Source organism: Leiobunum rupestre, chromosome 7 (assembly GCF_980474605.1).
Source record: "Leiobunum rupestre chromosome 7, qqLeiRupe1.1.hap1, whole genome shotgun sequence".
NCBI lineage: Eukaryota > Metazoa > Arthropoda > Arachnida > Opiliones > Sclerosomatidae > Leiobunum > Leiobunum rupestre.
This window is the reverse complement of record NC_143390.1, coordinates 29,187,518-29,205,612: the sequence shown is the minus strand read 5'-3', so window position 1 is coordinate 29,205,612 and position 18,095 is coordinate 29,187,518. Positions and strand designations below refer to the sequence as shown.

At 36.1% G+C, this 18,095-nt stretch overlaps 1 protein-coding gene across 6 annotated transcripts in view; it reads right to left on the bottom strand.

The window, feature by feature from the left end:
* Positions 1-18,095, bottom strand: part of wb (wing blister) — an 81,752-nt gene that overhangs the window by 27,665 nt on the left and 35,992 nt on the right. For 5 of the 6 annotated variants that reach the window (XM_090154577.1, XM_090154582.1, XM_090154578.1 and 2 more), the window contains exon 1: positions 8,027-8,410. The exons of the other annotated variant lie outside the window; for it this stretch is intronic. In XM_090154577.1, coding sequence (XP_090010703.1) covers positions 8,027-8,219 — 193 coding nt within the window. In that variant the 5' untranslated portion in view covers positions 8,220-8,410. Of the gene's footprint in view, positions 1-8,026; positions 8,411-18,095 lie in introns of those variants that run through there. 6 annotated transcript variants of the gene reach the window in all.

The window sequence follows — 18,095 nt, the reverse complement described above, 5'->3', positions numbered from 1 at the left end:
GGTAAATGTTTGAACCAAGCAATTTAATTGATTTAAGTTATTCTGTCATATAGTAGGGTAGACGATTACAGAAAAAGAGTAAATGTTTGAACAAAGCAATTTAATCGATTTCAGTTACTCTGTGGTATAGTAGGGTACACGATTACAGAAAAAGTGTAAATGTTTGAACAAAGCAATTTATTCGATTTCAGTTATTCTGTGGTATAATAGGGTACACGATTACAGAAAAATGGTAAATGTTTGAACCAAGCAATTTAATTGATTTAAGTTATTCTGTCATATAGTAGGGTACACGATTACAGAAAAAGTGTAAATGTTTGAGCCAAGCAATTTAATTGATTTAAGTTATTCTGTCATATAGTAGGGTAGACGATTACAGAAAAAGAGTAAAGGTTTGAACAATACTAACAAACGTTCTTGTTGGGTTTTCGAACTGCTGTTAAAACTCGTTAATGCAGTTATGCCGGGAATGGTTCTGGAGGATCGGGTTATTGTACAATGCGAACGAAACTCGCTGGAATGGTTCTTGGGTCACTTTCCTTGGCGCGTGGGTGGTTTTAGAACGGCGCCGTCGGCAGTTTGGGAGACTTTCTCTCTCTTATATTATTACAAATTTTTTCGTTTCAATTTTGAGGCAAATGGCCCTACCAGACGACCGCCAATTGAGAGGCGAGACTGTAAAACTTTTATTATATTAACAGTTTCGGTTGTCCGAACAAGATGCGCGAGTCGCGACTTTAATGGCGCACTTCTCCCCGAGAATAAGTCACCGACGTTACCAAAGGGTACACCATTCGAATACGATCGTCATGGTAGCGTTGGTTGGGAAACTGGACCGATTCTTACAAACGAGGTTTTAACGAGGGTGATAAAGGCACGGGCTTTCGCGCCTTTCTTTTTGAGGGGAAAAAGGGAATCCGATCATTTTCGCGTTGGGTGGCTGTTCAGGAAATCAAAAGAAATCCAGCGTTTGATCCAGTATCTCTGTCGAATATAGTGGACGACCTTGAGATTCAATTGCCAGTGCTTTTTATTTCAGGGAGCCGAAATTAGGGGACGTACGTTCGATGTTGATTTATCTTATTGATACAATTTTTGTCTTTTTCCCCCCGGAGATCGGAAGTTGGATAAAGGGGATGTTTCTAAAGCATGTTCGTCAGGCAACAATTTCCCGTAAAACTATTTTCGTAAATTGAAATAATAGACCCGCAGAGCAATTACCGTTGAATTGTGTAAATGTATTTTAGTCATTTTAACCGATTTCTCCACAACGTTTAAAAAAAAAAAAAATCCGACACATTAAAATTCAAAAATAGTTCATGGAACGAAATTAATTTATATAATTCACTAGTTTAATTAATGTATTTACATATTTCTTTTTTTATTTATTCACATATTTTTTATTTTTTATGTATTTATTTTTATTTGAATATTTATAATTTTTATTTATTTATTTTTATTTACATATTTCTAATTTTTATTTATTTTTATATGCATATATCTAATTTTTATTTATTTTACTTACATATTTATTTTTATTTGAATATTTATAATTTTTATTTATTTATTTTTATTTACATATTTCTAATTTTTATTTATTTTTATATGCATATATCTAATTTTTATTTATTTTACTTACATATTTTTAATTTTTATATATTTTATTTAAATATTTCTTATTTATTTATTTATTTATATTTATTTTATGTACATATTTATTTTTAATTTTTTTATTTATTAACATATTTGTTATTTTTTATTTATTTTTTTTTTTATTTATTAACATATTTCTTATTTTATATTTATTTATTTTAATTATTATTTTTTATTTATTTATTTTTATTTACATATTTCTTATTTATTTTTATTTGCATATTTCTTATTTATTTTTATTTACATATTTCTTATTTATTTATTTTTATTTACATATTTCTTACTTATTTTTATTTACATATTTCTTATTTATTTTTATTTACATATTTCTTATTAATTTTTATTTACATATTTCTTATTTATTTATTCATTTATTTAATTATATATTAAAAATAATCATTTTTAACAAATTTGGAAAAGTTCAACGCGTTATGACTAAGTAAACAAAACCAAATAAATCCCAATTGAAATGGACCCATATAATTTTTCAGTCTAAATTTCTTTCCCCGCGTGGAAATACTACGTAATTAACGCCGCCCCGTTCGTAAGCCCTTCTTTTCTTCAATTTCGGCCGCATAAATACATCCAACAAAGCCGGTCTTGATGATGACTTCCCCTTTCATCGCACGCTTCCTTATTTACATATCGCGAGCGGCTCTCTTCAACCCACGCTGCACCCGAAATTAAACGCGTCACGAAAAAGTTGGGCAAGCTCGAATGAGACGGAGCGGTTTCCCGAGGGACGAAAGAACCGACACGACGTCAGACCCAGTGTTGCCGAAACTGGTACATTTGTACTTTTTCGGTAAGATTTGATATAACCAAGTACAAAAGTACATTTTAAAAATTTTAAGGGGGATTTTAGTACGTTTAAGAAATTTGGGGAAATTTTCCTTCGAGGTCTTTCAAAAGCTTTAGTCCCACTCGACCGAAATCCCATTCGACCGAAGGCGGTTTTTGAGGTGTCCCATTCGACCGAATTCCACCGAAATGTGCGGTTTTTATGTGTCCCATTCGACCGAACGCTTTTATGTGTCCCATTCGACCGAACGCTGCTATATAAATTGGCTTTTGGAATGAGCATGAATTATATTTTTATCTTCACCTAGTCAAGAAAAGTAACTGAACCAAAACTGAAATAGTAAACTTAACCAACTCTAACCTAACCTAACCTAACCTAAACATGGATCTTCGATAGTACATACCTTATAAATAAAATACCAAATCACCCCGCCAATTGGGCTACATTTTAAAATTCTTTCGGTCGAATGGGATTTCGATCGAATGGAAATAAACGCTTTCAAAACCGTAAAATTATGAGAAAAACGACCTTTAAGAAGTTCCTGACTAGAGGTCGGCGTTTGAATAAGAAATTATACGATTGTTTATATTTATCCATAACCGAGAATTATTCAGAAATATTCGAAAAAAATGATTAATTTTGCATGTTAAATCGTTGTTTAATCGTATAATTTATTCGTATAAAACAAATAATACTAATTTTAATGATTAATTGAAATTTTTGCGGTTAATTTATTTGTTCCGCCGACATCTACTCCTGGCTAGGCTAGATTTACAATAATATACAAAATTAGGCTTTTGAGACTCGCATGTTCAAAGTTACCAAAATTTGGTTGTACCACATTTCAATTTAAAATTGAAACATTTCTGAGAAAAATAAAGTTAAGCGCCATCTATTAAAACTTGTTGACATTAAAAATATACAGAAATAGGTGGTTTTTTATAGCAAAATTACAAAAAGTACGATTCCGTATTCTATAAAGGTACATTCAGAAAATACCTAGCGGCAACATTGGACTCAGACCGCGAAAGAGGTGAGAACGTAAATCAAAAAACGCCCCTATTTCGACAAATTACTTTTTAAAATAAAAGAAATAATAAAAAAGTCTGCCGAATCAAAAACGTCTAGAGTGCAAAGTATTCGTAAATAGTTCAGAGCCGTTTAAAAGTACGATTCGCGGGTACTTCGCGGAAGGAAAAGGGGGGAAGAGTAAACATTTTCGCCAGGATAGGCGAAATCCTCCGCGCTGAATTCTTCCATTTATAGTCGCGCGCGTCCATATTAACCCCAGTACCCCAGTTTTCTCGAACGCTTTTGAAGAAACCTAAACCTTGGCGAAAAATAGAAGAGCTTATATTTAAGCCTCCGAGGGTGGAGATTCCAAAGCGAGAAAAATCCGTCTCAGTGCTTCGGATTTACCGCGGAACCTTTACGCGGACAGACAGCTGGCTTATTTTTCGGGGATATTCAAAATATCCGGGTGCAGACTGGTCTCAGGGTGGTTACAAAGGGTCCGAATGGGCGTCAATACGACATTCTCTCTTTCCCGGCCACAAATCCCGACCAACCCTTTCCCGCCAGCTTTTAGTCCTTATTCGACCCGCGCCGTCTACCATCGATGACCGCGTCCGCGAGTCGATGAAATGGAAAGGTCTATTCCGTAATGCGAGGTTGACAACCGCGAAACGGGCTTTCGGCTCTGAGGAAGCGTTAAAATTCCATCCATTACCTTCCTCGTCGAAAGAGGTATTTTCCATCCACGACACAAAGACACGAAAGAGCCCCGGACTGAGGCCCGTTCGCAATGGTGCTTACAAGGAGACATCCCGAAGTGTAACCCACCGATTTTGTTCAAAGTCGGGGGATTGGTAGACCTTCGTGTATCATGAAAAATCCTAAAGGGAATTTATTCAATGGACAACCGTTTTGCCATGGCAACGAAAAATGTTTTTGACAACAAAAAAATTAAATTTTCCCACTGAAAATAGCATGGGATTCAGACCGATTCCCTGTGAAACATTTTAACAAATTTGAAAAATTCGAAAATGCCAAAAATAGAATTTAAAATAGATAAAAATTGACAAAAAAAACATCAAAAATGATCAACTTTTGATCAATTTGAGGTCAAAATCCCATGTTATTTTCAATGGGAAAATTTAATATTTTGTGTTGTCAAAAACATTTTTGGTTGCCATGGCAAAACGGTTGCCATTGAATAAATTCCCTTTAGGATTTTTCATGATACATGAAGGGCTACCAATCCCCCGAGTTTGAACAAAATCGGTGGGTTACACTTCGGGATGTCTCCTTGTCAGACGAAACGTAGTTGCTGGTCAACCGACTCAACCCTCGCGTACATATGTGAACGTGGATAAGTCCACTAATATTCTAAAGTTGTTCGACGGATCTTCAATTCAAAAGTCTAAACAGCCATAAACTAAATTTGACCATATAGAATCGAAGGGAAAAATACAATTACATTTGTGGAAAAAAATCCTCTAGTTGAAAATAAGACAACCATTAACTGACGCGGGGAAGAGCACGGTTCTCACGACGTTCCGGGGCTTCTTGGGACCGCCCAATGGAATACTAATTATATCTGACATCTCGCCGCAAACGATAAGATAATCCGTGGTTTCCGTTCGATAGCGTACAACGGTTCGTCAAACTAGAATTCCAACATTCGTTTATCGTTCCGAATTTAATCGCGTAATTTCAAATTAAACATCCACCCCACCCCGTTTTCTAACGATCATTTAAATAAGGCCATTTTTAATACGATGTTGGTGCTTTTGAATGGAGTCTACCAAATTAATGCAAAAATGCCGAGAGAGGCGGAGGGAGACTGGGAGAAACGCTAGTTAATAACAGGGTTCGAAAAAGTATTAAATATTAATGAATTCCGTGAAATACTCTTCGTTCTTTATCTCTCGATATTTTAATTATATCGGTGTAATATTTTTTCGCGCAAAAAAAGTGGTGAAAACGAAATGAGATTTATCCGTATAGAAGGAAAAAGCGATCGCGTCTGAAGTGAAATTGTCCGATCCGCAAACAAGGCGAAGGCGCTGACTCTATGAGGAAATAAATGAGAATATAATCGTACCTCGTTAGTCGAGAAGGGGCGCTAGCTAAGGTAACTACGTAATTAAGAACTAGGGCCGTTATTAAGTTGGAAAATATTATATTTTACGAAGGGCATAATGGAAGGAGCGTTTTTACATTCATAAACGTTAATGGTGAAATATTTCATTTTTTTTACATAAATATTACCGCGCTAAAAACCGGTCAATATTTACTTGGCGAAATATTTGGGCAATTAAATATTTGAAAAAGCAATGTCTGATGTTTCAAGCAGGGTTGTAGGTTATGGGAGATTTTAATAGTTCTAACCCCCTTTGCCCTAAGACTCGTAGCTTGAGCACCCCTGGTTGAATTTATAACTAGTACACTAGGCAGAGATTTAAGATATCGAAACATTTTTTCTGTTGTAAGTCAAATCCCAACGTACTAATAATTTAACAGGCGATTAATTTAATCTCAACCACTCTGAAGCGCAGTATAAATATTAAATTTGTCACGAAATAGTGGCTAGGTAGAACGGAAAAATATATCTCGGGTATATAATTAGTAATATTTCGCGCCATTCGTTAAGATACAACTTCCAAGCGGAGAAAATACGCCCTAGTCATTAACAGAAAGATATTTTGCGGTCATTTATAATATTTCGAAGAGAGAGTGAAATTTATAGATTTTTTCGTTCGCCCAGGGCCCGACGACATTTACAAAAAAAGCTTATAATTATTATTTCGAGTATTTCATTTGCCGGGGTTTTACTGAAAGTCCTTCTATTCGGATAAATGGTTCGAAGGAACTGAGCAAAAAAAATCTATTAGAACTTAATAGGTGTGTAATTTGGGCGCCAGTCGACACGAGAGTATGGTGTGGTTGCCGATTGATATTCCAAAAGAGTTTTCTCTCATCTTTGCAGCGGCACTTCTCAAATTCGAGTCATTTTCCCTCGTCCGTAATTGACCATGTCCATTCATTTACGGCCGAGACCTCCTGGGAGTCGCCTCTCTCGAAACTACTTTCTAAAGAATTTTTAATTTCTACAAATTTTCATAGCTCACGGATATCGTTGGGATTGCGTTTAAAATACCCACTCTGAAGATTCTGATTAAATTTTATGTATTTTATAGTAATATCTACATTAAATCACCTTTAGGGCTATGTCAGAATCCCAAGATTTTAATGGACCAGGTTCAAAATCTAACTATTTTTAGAACTCAAGTCGTCTCGATCACCATTTTATATGCTCATTTTCCGTGCTCTGATCTGCTCCTATCAATTTTCATTCATTGTTCTAGAGTAAAATCGATCCTAGAGATCGCCCTGATCATCATTTTATGTCCCATTTCTTTGCTCTGATCTGCTCCTATCAATTTTAATTTATTGTTCTAGAGTAAAATCGATCCTAGAGATCGACTGATCATCATTTTATGTTCCTTTTCCGTGCTCTGATCTGCTCCTATCAATTTTCATTTATTGTTCTAAAGTAAAATCAATCCTAGAGATCGCCCTGGTCATCATATTATGTCCCTTTTCTGTGCTCTGATCTGCTCCTATCAATTTTCATTTATTGTTCTAGAGTAAAATCAATCCTAGAGATCGCCCTGATCATCATTTTATGTCCCTTTTCTGTGCTCTGATCTGCTCCTATCAATTTTCATTTATTGTTCTAAAGTAAAATCAATCCTAGAGATCGCCCTGATCATAATTTTATGTTCCTTTTCTTTGCTCTGATCTGCTCCTATCAATTTTCATTTATTGTTCTAAAGTAAAATCAATCCTAGAGATCGCCCTGATCATAATTTTATGTTCCTTTTCTTTGCTCTGATCTGCTCCTATCAATTTTCATTTATTGTTCTAAAGTAAAATCAATCCTAGAGATCGCCCTGATCATCATTTTATGTCCCTTTTCTGTGCTCTGATCTGCTCCTATCAATTTTCATTTATTGTTCTAAAGTAAAATCGATAATAAAGATCGACTGATCATCATTTTACGTTTCTATTCCGTGCTCTGATCTGCTCCTATCAATTTTCATTTATTGTTCTAGAGTAAAATCTAGCCTAGAGATCGACTGATCATCATTTTACGTTCCTTTTCTGATCTGCTCGATTGTTCGAAGTTATGTTTAATTCATTATCAATCGGAGTTAAGATCAATTACATCAGAGGCGGAGCAATCAAATGGAAAATTCTAACAGTTAATTTTTTGATACGTTCAAAAATTCCAACGAAATTTTATAAAATAATCCCTTTACCACGATCTCATACTCTTCCTGCGAAACAAACTATTTTAACTGCTAATGTAATATTACAATGAAACAAGTTCTTTCAACTATTAATGCTATATTATAAATAAACCTTAATTGCTACTACTATCCAAGGTGAGACGACCCTTGTGCATTTAAGCTTTTAATTTATTCTGAATATTATTAAAACATAGCTCAGCCGAATTCGATAAAGATTTATCTATGTTTACTATTTGAAGATGGCCCACAATACCTTCGTCCACGTCATAATCCCACGATGGCACGTCCCATTTGGAGGGATAATCCACCGAATTGTCTCGCACCCTTTGTTGTTGCCAGTGATGCCAATTGACGCGACCGCGATGACCGGCGAAAGCCCGACGTCCGAATTTGGACCACGCCAACAAGAATATCCAAATTGGAAGCAAAGTTCGACAGCCCTTCATCGAAAATGAACGACGCGTTTTCACCCGAAACTCTGAACACGGGACATTTTACGCGCGAAATCTGCAATTATTGAAATAGTAGCAAACCGAGGGGTCAATTACTTCCCGTCACTCTCGAAATTGCCGCGCTATCGACGCCAAACATCGTAAGTGACATAACGACACTAAACGAGACACCGAATGACGTAACCCCTCCCCGATCGCGTCCTGACAGCTCGCTCACTCCGAGCGAACTGAAGGAAATCCACGAGAAGCCTTCGTCGGTCGCGCCGCCGCTTACAGCGCGCCCTAGCGGCGAAAGAATTAAGCCTCTTGTTTAGTTTCTCTAACTCCTAAGTCTATAATCATGATTTCTTTTTATTTATACATTCCCGGCGCATTGACATGACATAGCCATCATTTTTAAAACCTAAGTACGCGTTCCCAGAAACGTCTTCGGGTTACCGCAGGGACCTAATAGCGGGGAGCTCAGGTAAACGATAAAGAGTCGCGACGACCGCCTAGCTTATAATGCACGTTATTATTATTTGGGAAGCGGCCCCTCTTTCTCCTCGTGACCCCCTGATATTGACCCCGAAAAACTAGCCGATGGAATGAAAAATGGACTGTTGGAATTTTCTTATTGACTCCTGTCTGTTGGCGTCTGGTCTTATGTATTATTGAGGTTGCGGTCTAACTAGGAGGGGGGACGACACGGGGGGGGGTAAAAGCTATATTGAAGATGATTCCAGATCTGGCACCATTATGCAATTTCTACCTCTCTCCATTGAATGGTATAAAAATCCTCTCAATTGTCCGTTTTAGGCCTTTCTTTCGTGTCCAAAGTTGAACGAACTATCCTCAAAGTAGCTATCTACCAGATCACCCAAGTAGGTTTACATTAACTGTATATTTGATATGGGAGTTTAAATCTAAATGAAACCACAGTAATAAACTGACGTTTTTAATGACTTTATTTTGATCTTTTATTTATGTTTTATTTTCACCCCTCAATGTTTTCAACGGCCTGGAAATCCTAAGAATCAATTATACAAAACTGACTCGTTGATGGAGAGGCTATCGCCATCTATATTAAATACGTTCAACCAGAAGTGTATAAATATTCCTTACGGGATAAGTAGCCATCTAAAGCCCCCCTTTCATAATATCGCTTGAAACCAGTTTCCCCCGTCTCAGCATGAACAATGTTAAAATTAAACTGCGTTATAATATTTACTTATAAACCATATTTGCCAATCGAATATTTTTAATTTTTTTTATATTTTTTCTTACGAAACGTATTTTGACAAAGCATCACGAACTTGCGAAGGTACACGTTTCAAGATATTTACGGAAATATAGCGCCATCTACTTTAATACATGTCAAATAAATGTTTGAAGAAATAGCAGTCGACTTTTGAATATGAAAGTTCTTATAGCTGAAACTTTCAGCTTTTATATCGAGATAATTTTAAATTAGCACATTTGATTTAAAACTCAGTCGGTAGGCGGCGATACTTCGGACCAAAGTTTAAACTACGCACGAAGCCTATATACTTCTGCTAAAACTATGTCGCCAACCTTTTTCTAATCGCGAGTTTAAAATTTAAAAAATAAATTTTATTTATATTAAACTAGTTTATTTTCAACTAAAAATTTATTTCTCAGACAACGTTCAAAGAATTTAAATAGCGTTACGTCACATCTGTAGCTTTAAATAGTGGATGCCATTGGGTACGTGCCGTAATTAGCTCATCGACTAAAAACCGCAGTTTTCTAAAATTTGTAATCGCTGAGCTTAGTCTTCATTCTGACGTAGTATTTTGTTGGACAGTACGTTTTCAGCCATCGGTATTTTTAAAAATGGCTGTAAATTATCCTTCTGGGCCAGAAAACAGAAAAAAAATCGTAAAGTTTAATATTTAATAGTTTATGAAATTGCTAACGATGAAATTGTTGAAGAAAACGGTGTGGAAATAGTTAGTAGTGTTTGAAATTTATCACAGAAAATTGCCACAATGTTAATAAATAACACTAAGCCTCTGTCCAACTTCTTTTTCGCCTTTTTTTGTGCCTATGCGTTTTACGTCACGCTAACTAAAAAAGCGACTCTTTGAGCCGATGACCACGATGACTCATCGATGAGCGTCGTGACGTCAAAACCGGAAACGTGAAAAAACGTACAGTAAGAAATCGGTGTCAGCGCTGAGCTCTACTGAAAGCACCCATTGCAGTGACAATTGTTTTCTAACGCCAAGTGAAAGTAAAATCAACTACATTTCGTTTGTGATAAAAGATAAGAACGAAAGCTATTAGAGAGGTTCAGCCAGCCCTACAAAACGTGAAGTGGAAACTTGTAGGCTTATAACTTAATCGCGCCCGATCTACCCTCGTCCTATAGAAGTTATATGCGAAACTAGTCGTTGTTGACCTTTTAATTTTATTAATTAAAAATAATTTTACTGTGTAATTATAAAGTTGCCTCTTTACTTACTTTTAATATTACCATATACACAGGTGTTTTTATTCTAAGTTATAGAAGTTATGCCTACGCGTTTTCGACGAGTCTATTGTTTTTAAACGCCAAAAATGACCTCGGAAATAATTATTTTATTATTAAATTACAGTTTTAAAATTGATTAAAGCAAGACGAAGAATTGTTACGGATAGGTATTGCATTTCTCGAATCAATAGATCATCGTCAAAAAAGGGTAAAAATGATTTAGCCAGTACCTTAGAGAGAAAAAACTTCTTTCAAATTGTCGACAACACCCACTTGATTATAATTATTACCATATTACTCATAACTCCCCCTCCTCCCGTCTTTTTTGACACGCCAAATGTATATTAAAAGAGCCACCTAGGTTGTATCTCGAAGGTTATTTTCCTTTCGCGTTTAATTTTAATATATGACGTAAATTTGCGTGCCTGATATAAATTACTTTTTACACAAACCTTAACGCGTTAAAATACTGAAATAGGCAAACCTGCTATCCGTTAACACGAAGACTTTGGTCACTTGGTCCTATCTACTATATAAACATGAATACCTACTAACAAGGAGACGAACCGAGGTTATTTAGTTCAAATTCGGGGGATAAGTAGACCTTTATGTAACTTGAAATTTCCCAAAAGGAAAAAAATTCGACGGGCTTTAGTTTTGCCATGGCAACCAAAAATGTTTTTGATAACTTAAAACCTACATTTCTCTGTGGAAATTAACATGGAGAAATCGCAGATTTAATGGTTTGAAAAAATTTTAAATATTAAAAAAATAAAGTATATTAAACAAATTGTACATTGGGTAAATGCGTGTAAATTTGGGGAAAAAATAAGCTAATTGGGTAAATATAAGTAATTTCATGTTATATTATTTAAAATGGGTAAATATGGGTATATGCATGTGGGGTGGTGGAGTGGTTAGCGCTTTCGCCTCGCAGCAAGAGGAGCCGAGTTCGGTCCCAACTTGTGGCACTGGGTGAAATCTCGGAACTACTCCTTCCGCGTTGAGTTTGCAAATCATCTCCTCACTGGTTAAAGGGTTTTTCCCCCGAGCTCTTCGGTTTCCTTTTTCCATAAACATTTGTAGAGGTTAACTGTAATAGTAAGTGTAGGGAGCTGTTGGCTCACGGGGCTCGCGTGGCTTGAAGTGCTTGCCACCCAGCCTCCTACGCGTTGTCACCCGGTCACCTGAATTAATGGCTTTAAAAGTCGCTCGATGACTTAGGCCTAAGGTAGTGCCTTTTTTATTAGTCTAGCTGATTATTATTATTTATTATTACATTTCGGTAAATATTAGTAAAATGTGTAAATTAGGTAAATGCAAGTAAATTGAAAAAAATTACGTTTCCTTTTGGAAAATTTCAAGTTGCATAAAGGTCTATACTTATCGCCTGAATTTAAACAAAATCGGTGAAAATCACTTCGTGTCGTCTCCTTGTAAGTTGAGACGATCTCGACATAGTTATTATCTCTAAGTAAAAACAAATACATTCTAGTTTCTACATAGTAACTCTATAAACGGTCGTGTTTTGAAAATGTATTCAAATTAGCAGACAGATAAAGATACTCCAAATACGGAGATACAGTTTGATATAGTTTTGGGAGGAGGCGGTATTAAACTTAAAAAAAGAGCAAAGTTTATTTTATGAATAAAGTTTGTCCCTAATTCGTGATCTTGTGTTTTTTTCGTTAGTCCTCCTACGCGTCTGCCACTTTTGGGTTACGTATTCGTTTGAAAACCTGTATCTTAACAAAAAAGAAAATTATGAATTGTTTAAGATATTTAATCTAGAAAAAGTAAACGAATATTAAACCTATTATTCGCTTAAGAACCACCTCATTAAGGTTACTAATGACTTTTTAAATGGAAATTATAAAAATTTTAAAGGGTTTTGTTGCGTTTGCGCGTGTACCGATTGCGAAGATAATAAAGAATGTTTCAAGGTTATAATTTAAACTTTTTTTACGAGGACGAAAATTTAACAGGATAAATATTATCACGATGGGGATATATTTTATTGGAGAACTGTGGATCTTTTTCAATACTTCATTTACCGTTAAATTATATTTTTAAATGTTTTAGGGAATAAATTATCGAGTAACTAAGATACAAGAAGTCTTATATTCTGCAAAAAATGTTTCTTTGAGTTAAATTTAGTAACTGTAGATGGGGTAAAGACTCCCTTTTGATCGCGCTGTATTTTTAGAGTAAATCTATCAATTTACACGCTTTTCAACATCGTATTTTATTTAAAATAAGCAATTTAAAAATTAAAGATTTGTTAAGTGTTTAAAAATGTGAAAATTGTAATTAAAAAACATATTTTTTTAGAAGCTATAAGTATTGAGAATATTTTTTTATTTTATAAAGAAAATTGGGAATGTACGATCTGGGAGCAACAAACACAGCACCCCACACAAGGAGAACGCAACCCGTCAAAAGTAGTGGATTTTCTTGCGTACATTTTTCATTGGTTAGACCATGGACTAACAAAACGTTTTGCTAGTCCATGGGGAAAATTCGGAAATTGTCTCCCCCCCCCTTTCCGTAAAACGTTCAGCGTAAAGGCTCGTCCAATGAAATTTGTACACAACACTGCCTTAGCGTGTTTAAATGCTAGCTACGTTTGCCTTGTGTTTGTTGCTCCTAGATTCAATGATCAAAATTAAACAAACCACATAAAAATGGATTTAAAAATTGCCAAAATGTATGATTATGAATTGGTTCCTCAAGTTTAAGATCATAATCACATTAAATAATAATAAGTGGACCAATTTTAGACTAAACGTTTTAAACCTTTTAAGCCGAGGGGAAAAAATTATATCAAAATATTTAAATTACTTTAATTTCTAACTTCAAAAATTTCATTCAACTTTCAATCGCATTTACAATAATTATTTATCACATAAAAAATCTACGGTAGTTAAAAGCATGCAATACTGCCGAGGGGGACTAAAGCCCAATCTCCCATTTATAAACCGTGGAAGAGGTCTAGACACTAAATATATTCATTTTTCATAAAGAATATATATTTATAGCCTGGAGAAGTATTGCGAAAAAAAGTACCCCATCATTTCGCTACCTGGAAGCCAAACTCAAGTAACTCTAAAAACCACAATTATAGAAAAACGAATTTTTAGTTTTAGAACTGGAATAATAATATAATAATGGATATGCTTTTAAAAATCGTCAAAAATTCAAATTAAGTATGCCAATATAATGTAAAGCACAGGCCCGTAGCCAGGATTTTTCAGTTGAGGGACTGAATAAATTCTTAAGGGGGCACCCTTAAAAATCAATTTCTTTCGTAAGACCTATGAGGCTATGACTGCTTTAAAATTAGCTTAAAGGGAATTTAACCTCAAGTCTTTTTTAAGGTTTTTTTAATGTTTTTTTTATGTTAACAATTTAGGCGGGAAATCACTAACCAGCGCCAAAAATATATGGAGGGAGCGGGAAATGGTCGAAGTGTTGGTGTTCCACACCAAAAAACCTGAGGTTATATTCCCTTTAAAGGGCCACACGGACTACACGGGTGTTTGACATTGGAACACGTGCTTTAAATAGATATAAATTAAATTTATATAAAAAGTAAATAAAAGTTGAAATTCCAATCAGATTACTTTGGTCTTAATTTCTTTGTGTTTTTACCACACATTTATCCATATTTGGACTTACAACGACTTGACTAATCTCACGCGAGCCGATAACGAAACTAAAATGGTGTAAGCTGAGAACAAATTGAGAACGTTCTATTGTCGTGAACCATAGAACGTCACTACAAGGAGGGAATAAAGTTAAAGGGCAACGCAAGTGACCATGCAGGGGGGTAAATTATCTTATAGATAAAAAGAACGACTGCGCATGCGCTATCTGCCATAGCCTTTCCCTCTGTAAAAAAAGCAGAACCATATTTGCCGAATTTATTTTGTATAAATGCGCCTCTCGCGGTTTTTACGCAAAATCCACGCATTCTTTAGTCGCGAAAATGGCCGAGGAAAGTGAAGTCTCCGTGCTTACCGACAAATCGGATCCTAAACTTCTACAAAATAAATGTAATAAAAAAAGATAAATATTCTGTCGGGGTATAATGATAGGGAAATTGTTAAGGGAGACGGGATATAGGAGTGTGTGTGGTGTTGAGTTTTCTTAATCCAATGTGAGGCTAGCGGCAGAGATTTACCGCGTCCAAGGCCTAATGTTTCAACTTCCATTATTAAAAATATTCAATTCACAAATAATTTTATTCCAAAACATTGTTAAATCGCAATTATAAAAGTCCACCTCTCGGAAACTAACCCAGTTCTTTTCTCCATAATAAATAAATTAAGCTAGGCCTAAATTCCTGGGTTCGTTGATTGCGAGCTAACTCAGCGAAGAAAATCGAAAAATTCGCGAATGAGAGCGAAATTGCGCCACGTGGCTACACCAAGGAGAATAAGGCTTTCGCGCTGTATAAAATCATCCTTGGAAAACCTACTTACGGCTTGTTGAAGAAAACATAGTTCCCCCCCTGCATGACCACTAGCGTTGCCCTTTAAATAACACCGTACAATAGCATATAGACTACAGTACTTACTGTTTCTGCTACGGCTAAAACTTCCAACTTCAAATGGTGGAAGTGATACTAATATAATAAAGCAAGATTCACCAAACTAAATTACATCTAGGATCAACAAACAGCACCCCACACAAGGGGAACGCAACCCGTCAAAAGTCGTGGATTTTCTGGTGTACAATTTTCATTGGTTAGACGCTTTATCGCCTGCTGCCATCGGAAGGGAAAGTTCGGAAATTGTCTACCCCTTCCCGTAAAACGTTGCATAAAGGCTCGTCCATTGAAATTTGTACACAACCCTTCGTTAGCGTGTTTAAAGGCTAGGTGCTTTATTCTTGTATTTGTTGCTCCTAAATTACATAGTTTGGACAGTTTGACTTAACTGTGAATAGGATATTTTTATTGATTTTGTTTACTTATTTTGATATTTTCTAGGGGCACAATGTTATTCTTAGGGGGCACTCTCAGATTTTTTAGAGGGGGCCCTGCCCCTCGCTAGCCTGGTAAAGCACCCGGTGATTGTTATTTCGAGTTTATTTGAAAAGTCAGTTATCTCGACTTACGTAACTTTCGCTCTGAGCGTAGCGATTTGAAGGGAGAGTTTTCCAATCGCAACACCGTGAGCGCGTGTCAATATAACTTAAGACGCATAATATTAAATTGCCCTTAAGATAAGCGCCGAGAAAAGAGGACCAAGAGAGAAAGGGGGGTCATTTTACGTGTCGATTTTATAATTACGAAATGAAAAAAAGAGAGGCGATTCTACGTTAGAAATCAGCCGAAAGGAGTTACAGAATTTAGATCGTACCCGGAGATTAAACAAAAAGGGCTGATCCGTACAACGCCGACTGTACCCGACTACCCGGCTTTATCCGCGGTACCAGGTAAGGGGCACGAATTTAGATCCTACCCGGAGGTTAAACAAAAAGGGGTGATACGAATAACGCCGACTGTACCCGAGGCCCGGTTCTATCAAAGGTATCAAGTGAGTATTTTCGGCCTTTACGTAAAGCGGTGCCTCTGAGAGAAGATGGCCAACGAAAACACCACGCCTCTTCGAACAGAAACGTGCCAAAGTTTAATAAAAGTGCAGTAAACAGTTTAGCGGGGGATTTTCCGTCCGTCTCTTGATGTTTAACCGCCATTTAGCGCGGCCCTGCAAAAGCGCGCGGGCCTCAACGGCTTCATCCTCGATTCGAAATGGCAATCACATGTTTTACGGAGGACAGTCGTTGGGCGCGCGCTTCTGTTTGACGGATTAACCGACCGGGGGCGCCACGCTCCATTCGCGTACGAGAAAAAAGTATATTTTCCAGCCCTCTCTTTCGTTTTTATGACGCGAAAAAAAGGAAGGGTTTTGAGTGTCTATACAAGGATCCTTGGTCTATAAGAGCGAGACGTATGTTGAAAACTTTGGAATTTTTTCGAGTTTAAGATGGATGGGGCCTTTAAACTTCGACGCTATAATAAAAAAGATACGATTTTGGGAAACGCTAATTGTTTAGAAGGGTTCAATCATCGGGTACATCCGCGAGGAATAGGACGGCGCTGGTGGGAAATAATGTACACGAATCGCGAAGAAATGTTTATTTGCAGCGTACATACTATATAGGCCTACTTCGTTACACGCGGAACAAGTTGGATAAGACGCGATTTCAATTTGCAAGGAATAAGATCCTTTCGATATTTTTTTATATACCCAAACACTTACCAGATGGCGCCAACGGTCTGAAACGTAAAAATTACAAACTATCTAAAAACCGTGAAAAATAATATTTTTTCCTGTCTTTTTTTACGACGATTTTTTTCTAAGTTGATCTAATCAAAAATAGCTTAGAATGGTGTTACCAGTTTTTTGTTTTGTAAATAAATCAGAACGTATTTATTAATTTGTTATTATATCACCAAACTAATCATCAGTTGGCATGATGAAAGCTTTTTATTATTCAGTAGGCCTTGGTCTGACGCAAAAATCTACTGGCGAAGGAATTCTTACCCATTGTTACATGGAAGTTACCCACAGCGCCAAATTCACTCGCGGCGTATTTGTGAACTTTATAATCAGGTCGTTAATTTTTTTAGGTATAAACGTTGTTTATATGGTCTTTAAGACACTAACTTTAGTATTCAACTGGGGGACACATATTTAAGCCTTTGCTTTAGTGGATGATTCTAATACCTTCTGTTAGATAACACCCGCCAAAAAGGGGCTCTTGCAAAAACAAACACGGCAGAAAATGTTCTGCAACTTCTCGAACTCTTTGGCGGGTCAATCTAAATAGAAAAGTAGGGCCCCAAAATTTGTATCTCCCTATTTTCAGCCTAAAATAAAATACGAGAAAGGTAAAAGAGAAAGGGGGCTCAAAGAACTCTTAACAATTATCACGAAACTTCGTGAGCTAGGATTAACCCGTTACGTAATTTTCGATAATAAAATATAATAATTCTTAACCGCTTAAGAGGCGGCCATCAAGAAGCCGCGAGCTAAAACGGCCCACTGGAAAAAAAAATCTATCTTCAAGAGAGTGAGAATATTTCCTTTTAAAATTACCACAGGGTTTTTAATATCATAAGTAACATAGCATACATATGCTAATAAATAATTTCGTCTAAGGATAGGATTGCGTCATTGGATGTTTCGTCACACCGTACTCTCTTAGTTGGCTAAATACCTTCAGAAGGCAGTGTTTTTAATAGAAAATTTTAAGTTCAATAATTCGTCGTCACTTCGCCCACAGACCACCAGCCACACCTACCCCAAAAGGGACATGTATCACTGGTAGTAATTTAAAAAAATTGATTTCTCAAGTGTATTACGTTTTTTTAAGAGCGTAGT